The sequence below is a fragment of the Gigantopelta aegis genome, chromosome 7, assembly GCF_016097555.1.
Source record: "Gigantopelta aegis isolate Gae_Host chromosome 7, Gae_host_genome, whole genome shotgun sequence".
NCBI classification, from domain to species: Eukaryota; Metazoa; Mollusca; class Gastropoda; order Neomphalida; family Peltospiridae; genus Gigantopelta; species Gigantopelta aegis.
In genome coordinates this window covers 45,710,465-45,719,795 of record NC_054705.1, presented here as the reverse complement: position 1 = coordinate 45,719,795, position 9,331 = coordinate 45,710,465, and the positions used below count along the sequence as shown (strand labels likewise).

Below are 9,331 nucleotides of genomic sequence, written 5' to 3'. Positions count from 1 at the left end.
GTCTGTGGGAAAGTCCGTATATAAAAGATCCCTTGCTGCATTAGGGAAAATATATCAGCTCCTGGTAGGGTCACCCAAGCTGGACTGGTCAAAGGGTAGAGACTGGACTAATATGGACCGGACTGACAGAGGACGTGAGTCAAGAAAGATAAGTGTCTAGGAGAAGCAAACTTCAAAATCAAAACTGGTCTGGAGAGGCTCAGAATCCTAGTAAGAAAACTCTCCTAGGAGAAGGAAAACTCCAAACTCAAACCAAGTCCACTGAAGTCAAAGTACAGAAGCTATGCATAAGTATTAGCGTGGAATTCGAAAGGAAATGTCTGTACATGCACCAAGCTCTATGATCATAATGAATGAATGTGCTCTAGTTCTGTCGTTAAGCAAAGCCAACACACAGCTTGTTCTCTCCTGGCAGGTCTTCCGCTACAAGGCGCGCTGATCGACTGCATCAGCGTGCACGACATGAGCAAGTGTGTGCTGAGCGTGCTGCTACGACAACGTTACTTCCTCTTCAAGACGATCGGGTTGACGGTGGAGAAACTGACTGCCGAGGACATCGCCTCCACATTCCAGAAATACCTCTCAGACAAGACGTTCATCGCCTCTGACGTGAGTAAGACCCACCCACCCAAAAAATTTTTAATAATAATAAATAAATAAATAAAAATGAATAAAAAAAAAATATTAAAAAAAATAAAATAAACAATGTTTTTTTTTTTAATAACCTCCCCCCCCCCCCCAAAAAAAACAACAACAAAAAAACAACAACAACAACAAACAACAACCCTAGAATCCCCTCAAAATCGGACGTTTCTCATGGGCCCATTTTAAATATCTGTACATAAGAGAACCTCTCTAAACCGGATACCTCTTATTACTGGACTTTTTACTTGGTATAGAGGGTGTCTGGTATAAAGGTGTTTCACTGTAATAGCAATTAGTCAAGTCACTCGGCCGACTAGCGACCATGGTAATCAATCTATCCATTATAGATCGTGCGTGAAAAGGGAACTGATGCATTGGCATGTACCCTTAAATTTAATCATGTTAAAATTAATATGAACACATATTATTAGCTTTTAAACCTATACCAAGTCTTAATAATAATAATAAAAAATTTAAAATGGAATGGGCTTGGCTTTCGAATAGAGCGGACGTGTTTTGGAGAGCTCCGAAGCTAGAGACTTGCTGTGTGTACTTGTCTGAAGATTTTCACAAGTTTCAAACAGACTGGCTGTGTAAGTTACTTCTATAATGTAGTACGTGCAAACTTGATCTCTGTCTGCTGTTAAAAACTACATATTTATATTTAAAACAAAACTTCATATATTAAGAACATGTAACTGAACTGAGCGTACCCAAGCCCCAACCCCAGTTTCTTAGTCGACTATCTCAAGTTGTTACAACTGGTGAATACAGCTCACAATCCATTTGCATTAACCTTTCTTCGTTTATACCGGTTTATACCAGTTCTCATCTTGACTAAACATGAACAAAAGTAACGACAAAAGGGACAAAAGAAAAAAACTTGACAGCAGTGATTCGAGCCATAATAATTCACCGCAAGAAACACCCCGTCAACCAAGTAAGGAAGTAAAAAAGCCGGAAAGTAAGAGAGTGAAATCAACAGAGCAAATTAAAGACCAGTCAAGTATTGTGTCATTCACAACTGTAAGTGCGACTGCCAGTAATGAACAGGTACAGACAACGTTACAAGACATAATGCTGGAACTGAGGCGGCTTACAGAGCAACAGCAAGCATTGAATTTAAAACTCTCCGAATCCATATCAAAAGAAGATCTGAAAAAACACCTAGAAATTATGAAAATTGATATTTGTGCTAAGCTAGATGAAAAAAATTGATAAATTGGAAAACAGAATGTTTAACCTTGAACAAGAAAACGATAAGTTAAAAACTGAAAACGTTTAGCTAAAAAACCGAATTGAAACCACTGAGCGAAAAGTAAATGAGTTTGAATTTACTGCAAAGCTGGCACTAACACGCACAAATAATTTGGAACAGTACACGAGAAAAGATAGTATCAGGTTATTCGGGGTCGCTGATGAGAACAAAGAAGAAACATCGGATGTCACTATAGACAAGTCGCTGGGGGTTCTCAAGTCCATTGGGATGGATGTTTCCGACCTTGATGTAAGCATCGCCCACAGACTGGGTACTTTTCACCAAGACAAACCACGGCCTATCATTCTAAAATTCATAGCGAGGAGACATAAAATACAAGCATTAAAAAACCGTCGTAAACTTAAAGGTACCGGGAAAGGAATCAGCGAGGATTTAGCGACTGACAATTACATTTTCCTGCAAAAGGTAAAAACACACGAGAACATTGAGTCGGCATGGACGAGAAACGGCGTCGTGTTTGCCAAAATAAGGTCGGACGGCAGAATCAAACGTATTACCTCAATGGCTGACTGTCAACAGTAACCGAATGTGCCTTACGTTATCCCTTGTACTGTATGTTGTTATATTCTTCAAAACTTATTACTGTTCTAAATTAATATCCAGTTATTTATTTCTTATTCTTTCACTCATTCGTTCGTTCGTTCATTCATCCATTTCCCATATATATGTGTGTGTATGTATGTATGTTTGTGTGTAATTATGTATGTGTGTATATGTACATTGTCTGTATGCGTGTTTATATGTGAGGATAGATGCATGTGTGTTATTCGTGTATATTTGTGAAAGTGTGTTCATATATATGTGGCTGTGGGGTTTTGCATGAATAGTGCTTACATAGGCTAAATTCCATGAAAAAACCCATTATGGCGTTAGAGTACTCGCGCGCACACCCAAGCGCGTGCAACTATGTGTGAGGCAATCAGTTGATTGATTGAGTTGGCGTCCAGATACGCTTGTGAGTCGATATGTACGAGAGCGTGGCGCAAATATCAGTGCAGTAAAATCGTTTAATCCTATAATGTGGATAGGTATACGTTTATATGTGTTTATGTATGTACATGTATATATATGTATGTATGTGTATATATGTGTATGTGTGTATATGGTTGTTGGTGGGTTGTTGTTGGGTTCCCTACCATGAGAATCGCCAACACGCGAGTGGGGCTACCATTTTCTAGAAGCCCTGTAATATTTATGTATATATGTAATATTTATGTATGTATATGTGCATGTATATCCTAAATTCAGTTATATTCATTATTAGTGTCCATGTAGATATTTAATTCCATTCTTGGATTTATGCACAACTGAATATAGGTGTTAGACGAACGATTGATATTTTAATTTATTTGGTTTAAATTAAGTTTGGAATCCTTCTGGTTATATAACCTATCAAACATTCTGGGGTTGGGGGAGTTAATTCCCCATGATAATACCTTTGTTTTCTATTGTATTTAGTGTAGTGTGTGAATGTGTGTGTTTGTGTTCACTGCTGTGTTCTCTATGTTTGAATACGCATGTCGATGTTTGCAAGGGTGTGGATTTGTTTAATTTTTTTTTTTTATTCAACACTTCTTTTCCATTTCTATCTGTTCTTCACGTATTTTTTCAAACTCCTATTTATCTTTGTCAAAGGCACGTCAAGCTTTATAGCCAATACTCGAATTTTGCTTACAGTAGTAGTATTATCTGTATAGGGAGAAAAGCCAACGAAATACTTCTGCAATATGGAATCAAGAAATTATTACAGCAAGTTAGTATCAAGACTAGAGTTAGAAAATGGTGTAGAAATAACAGATCAGAAACAAATTCTTTTAGAAACCCAAACATTTTATAAAAAAAACTGTACTCTGCGCCCTCAAGTGAAGTAAGTGACGAGATTATAGATAAATTAAATGGACTTAATTATAATAAGCTAACTAACGAGGAAGCAAATGCACTGGAAGGAGAAATAAAATATTCAGAAGTGCTATCATTTTGTAAAAAATATGAAAAATGAAAAAAGCCCTGGGCCTGATGGATTCACTGCTGAATTCTTCAAGTTCTTTTGGATTGATTTAGATTATTTTATCATTAGATCAATAAATTATAGTTATATTGTCAAAGAAATGTCTGAAGTCCAAAAGCTGGGTATTATTACCTGTATTCCCAAACCAAATAAACCAAAACAGTTTTTAAAAAATTGGAGGCCTTTAACATTGCTTAACTGTACTTATAAACTAGCTTCATGCTCTATTGCCAATAGAATAAAAACAGTGCTAGATAAAATAATTAGCAACGATCAAACTGGTTTCATTAAAGGTAGATATATTGGTGAAAACATTCGATTAATATATATCATGCAATACACGGACGTCCTCGATATACCAGGTCTCCTGCTTTTGGTAGATTTTGAAAAAGCTTTCGACTCTGTATCATGGGCATTTATTGAAAAATCATTAGACATTTTAAATTTCAAAGCCTCGATTAAAAACTGGATTAAAACTCTGTATAATAATTCAATGTCGAGGGTGATTCAAAATGGCTTTCTGTCAGAGACATTTAAATTAGAAAGAGGGTGTAGACAAGGTGATCCACTTTCTCCTTATATTTTTATTATTTGCGCTGAAATTCTAGCTATATTAATAAAAAATAACGAAAACATAAATGGAATAACAATCGATGGTGAACAATATTTAATATCCCAATACGCAGACCATACAACTTTTATATTGGATGGAACTCCTGGGTCTCTGTTTAATACTTTAACAATATTAGAATATTATGCCACAGTATCTGGATTAAAAATAAATTATACAAAATCAAAAGCTATTTGGATAGGCAGTAAAAAAAACCTCAAAAGATGTTTATCACCATTCAAGATGGAAATTGGAATGGAATACAACAGAATTTAAGATGCTCGGAATAACGTTTACAGTAAATTTACAATTTAAAGCGAATTACCCCACAAACATTAATGAAATTAAACTATTGATAAAACTATGGTCAATAAGGAAGTTAACTGTCTTAGGAAGAATAACCGTATTAAAAACACTAATAATACCTAAAATTACATATTTACTAATTTCACTACCAAACCCATCCAAAAAAGAAGTTGACAATTTGAATAGATTATTTCATAAATTCATTTGGCAAAATAAACCCGATAAAATAAAACGAGTCTTATTAGCTCAAGAATTCAAAGATGGTGGATTACAAATGTTAAATATATATAATTTCATGATGGCTTTAAAAGCTTCATGGCTAAGGAGACTATTTTTAGATAACTCAAAATGGATTAAACTGTTTGAATCTACTACTAACTTATCCAATAGAGACCTTGTAATAAATGGAGATTATTATTTGAATATAAAAAGAAAGAAATTAAAAAAACATGTTTTGGAAAGATGTCTTATACAGTTGGGAGTTAATTCAACAAAATTTTTTTTTTGAAAAAATAGAAGACATTTTAAGCTCAAATATTAGGTACAACAGCAATATAACAATAAATACAAAACCATTCTGTTATAAAAATTATTTAGAAAAGGGAATAATATTTATAAACGATCTACTTGATGAAGATGGAAATTTCTTTATACACGTATTTGAGAAATTAAAAAATATATATAACGTAAATTCACACTTTTTAGAATATTCATCGCTTATAAACAGCATTAAGGCATTTATAAATAAAGCAGACAACGTTAGAAATGGCCACTTTACATTGCTAACTAATCCTGTATTTCCGGTAAAATTTAATATTATTCTTAAAAGTCAAACAGGTATTAAAGACATATAAACTATTAAATCACGAAATTATTACACCAACATCACAAATAAGATGTAGAAACCAAGGTTTTGCGTTTGACTCAAAAGAATGGAGAAACTATTATAGAGTGCCTTTTATAAGTCTCAAAGATACTACTTTGATATGGTTTCAATACAGAATTATACACCAGATACTAACAACTAATACTTTTTTACATAAAATTAAATACATAGATATTAATGAATGTACGTTCTGTGGCAGTTCACCAGAAACATTAACGCATTTATTTTACTATTGTAATAAAGTGACTGATCTGTGGCATGCTGTTGTAAATTGGATTTTAAACAAAAAAGGAATTCGAATAAAATTAAATAAAACAATTATTTTATTTGGACAAATAGGCGATATAAAAGACATATTTATAAACTGGCTGTTAATAAACATTAAATATTATATATACAAGACGAAAATGGGAAAAAAATGAAATAAATATAATAGCTGCTCAAAACTTTTTGAAAAATAAATACGAAATAGAAAAATATATTCTTTTTAAAAACTGTAAATATGAAAAGTATAATACAATCTGGGCACCATGGAAACGACTCTTCAGTCAAGAAAGTAATTTGATGGAAGATAATAGAAACAATTATCAAGCGAGCGCTTGACGTGAATTTTGACATTATCACTTATCACTATAATTACCTACTATAACTTCTCTTTTTAACATTCTTTCTTTCTAAACTTATATATTTATTTTATGTCCCCATTACATCAACCAGCCTATTTAAATATTTTTCTATTAACTAGCCATTTATAATGTGTCATTAATATTACTATCTACATGTACATATGCATTAATATTAAATATATCACCATGTACATTATTTGTATAAGTATTACGATTACTATAATCAGCATACTACCACAAAGTGTATGTACTTCCAGTATTTAGCGTGTATAATCTAATTCATATTCTGTGAGGCGATGAATCAGGGCACCCCAACCCTGGCATCGTAAAAATTACCTGGGGACAATAAAAAAATCATAATAAAAAAAATTAAAATTAAAATTTTTTTTAAAAAATCTGTGCCAGTGAAAAAAGGTTTCTTAAATTACCACCATCAAATTGTAGATAATTGACAGATTTGTGACTACTACTCGATAAATGTGGATTTTACAGATACTAAAGGTAGAAAGTTCTGCGTTGTCCCCATCCACTTTTCAAAAAGGGGGATTTAACCTTTTAAATGTAATGGTAATTTCGGGCGAGACGTAGCCCAGTGATAAAGCGCTCGTCTGATGTGCGGTCGGTATGGGATCGATCCCCGTATGTGGGCCAATTGGGTTATATCTCGTTGCAGCAAGTGCACTACGACTGGTATATCAAAGGCCGTGGTATGTGCGATCCTGTCTGTGGGGTGGTGCATATAAAAGATCCCTTGCTACTAATGGAAAACAAATGTAGCGGGTTTCCTCTCTAAGATTATATGTCAAAATTAGCAAATGTTTGACATCCAGCAGCCGATGATTAATAAATCAATGTGCTCTAGTGGTGTCGTTAAACAAAACAAACTTCTCTTAGACGTTGTCAAATTTACCAAATGTTTGACATCCAATAGCCGATGATTAATAAATCTATGTGCTCTAGTGGTGTCGTTAAAACAAACTTCTCTTAGGTGTCAAAATTACCAAATGTTTGAAATCCAATAGTCGATGATTAATAAATCGATGTGCTCTAGTGGTGTCGTTAAAAAAACGTCTTCCAGTAGCCGATAATAAATAAATAAATGTGCTCTAGTGGTGTCGTTAAACAAAACAAACTTCTTCCAGTAGCCGATGATAAATAAATAAATGTGCTCTAGTGGTGTCGTTAAACAAAACAAACTTCTTCCAGTAGCCGATGATAAATAAATCAATGCGCTCTAGTGGTGTCGGTAAACAAAAATAAACTAACTTCATACGAGATATGATTTATTATTTCAGATACGAGTGAAAGACTACGAGGACTTTCGGTTTCCTGGCTCTAAAGAGCTGGCCCACATGTTTGGTTTTTACATCACGACTCACGTGACTAGGGAAAAGGATCTCACAAGACAACTCTGTGGCTTTCCGGTTACTTTCGATCGATGGGTGAACGAAAACAAAACGAAAATCGACTGCATACTCATCAACCGCTTCAGTAAAATGAGCATCACCAGATTCAAGGATTGCCCTTCAGTTACCAGTTCTTTCGAAATGACAGCCACTAGCGAACAGAAAACCACTGCTTGCGAACAAAAAAACACTGCTTGCGAACAGAAAACCACTTCTAGCGAACAGAAAGCCACTTCTTGCGAACAGAAAGCCACTGTTTGCGAACAGAAAGCCACTGTTTGCGAACAGAAAGCCACTGTTTGCGAACAGAAAACCACTGCTTGCGAACAAAAAACCTCTGCTTGCGAACAGAAAGCCACTTCTTGCGAAAAAAAAAACACTGCTTGCGAACAGAAAACCACTTCTAGCGAACAGAAAGCCACTTCTTGCGAAAAGAAAACCACTTCTTGCGAAAAGAAAACCACTGTTTGCGAACAGAAAGGCAACTGAGTGTCGACTTTCGTTATATTTAATATGACCCTAGGCGCAGATTTAGTTGTGACCCAAAGGACCCGATCCCCTATTGATATAAATCGACTAACCAGATTTCGGCAGGGGCCAAGGGATCTGCTTCCCTATTTAGCCGGAGTCTCAGGGGCCCCACCCCCATCTAAACCTCACCCTCCACCCCATTTATAGTTTTGTGTTAGGTGATGAATGATGTTGTTTTTTATTGACACTATTAGTAAAAATCGTGGATCAACATTTGATAGCCGCATGTCCAAACAATTATTTGCGTGAAAACCAGATGAGTGTTGATATTAATGTTGAGAAGGATCTCTTGAACCAAATCGTTACCGATGCCTATAATGTTAACGTTTTCTGATATAAGCAGCATATCAACATACCCAGGAGGCGCCTGTGCAGGGGGGTGGTTTCGGGGATCAATCCCCCCAGGAAGTAATGTGTTTTTTCAATATATTTATGGAAGGAAACACCCCTCTATAATCTTCGCTCACCAATCTAGACCCCCCTCCCCCCCCCCCCCCCCCCCCCCCCCCGGAAACCTCTAACCTTGCTACACAGACGCCTTCCCAGGCAGTACATCAATAAAAAGTGTGGCACATCACTGCCTAAGAGAAAATGGGTGGGGGTGGGGTGGGGTCACGTGGCATTTAAGGGATTTCATAATTGTTTTTTTTTTTTTTAAATTTCTGAAAATCGCAGTTCCATTTTTGGGGTTGGGATGGGAGGTGGGGTGGGGGGGACTGCACTGACTTCAACCTTTACTGTATTACACTGAGTAACAACTGTATACTAAATAAAATAAAATAAATATTAATTTATTTGCAATAGATATTGTTTTCACAAACAATCAGTTTCACATATTATTACAACCAATCAAAGCCGTAGCTGCTTTTACTCCATAATTATATTTTACTCTGATTAAGTTCAATGCAACCAGAAGCGCGAGCGCTCGGCAACCATTTGATTGAAGAGAAGGAAGGAAGGAAGTGTTTTATTTAACGACGCACTCAACACATTTTAATTACGTTTATATGGAGCCAGGCATATGGTTACGGACT

The 9,331-nt window shown here is 35.4% G+C and overlaps 1 protein-coding gene across 1 annotated transcript; it reads left to right on the top strand.

Moving 5' to 3' along the window:
• The first annotated feature begins 299 nt into the window (after nucleotides 1-299).
• LOC121377114 lies at nucleotides 300-9,098 on the top strand. The gene is made up of 2 exons (XM_041504998.1): nucleotides 300-609; nucleotides 7,656-9,098. The coding sequence occupies exons 1-2, from the start codon at nucleotides 358-360 to the stop codon at nucleotides 8,253-8,255; spliced, it is 852 nt and encodes a 283-aa protein (XP_041360932.1). The 5' UTR covers nucleotides 300-357; the 3' UTR covers nucleotides 8,256-9,098.
• The last annotated feature ends 233 nt before the right edge of the window (nucleotides 9,099-9,331 follow it).

What these genes read in the sequence shown, in the direction of transcription:
- LOC121377114 (XM_041504998.1), top strand. Translation starts at nt 358, where the DNA reads ATGTGCTCTAGTTCTGTCGTTAAGCAAAGCCAACACACAGCTTGTTCT. An exon ending in AGACGTTCATCGCCTCTGAC is followed by an intron (nt 610 to 7,655) that starts GTGAGTAAGACC and finishes TTATTATTTCAG; the next exon opens with ATACGAGTGAAAGACTACGA.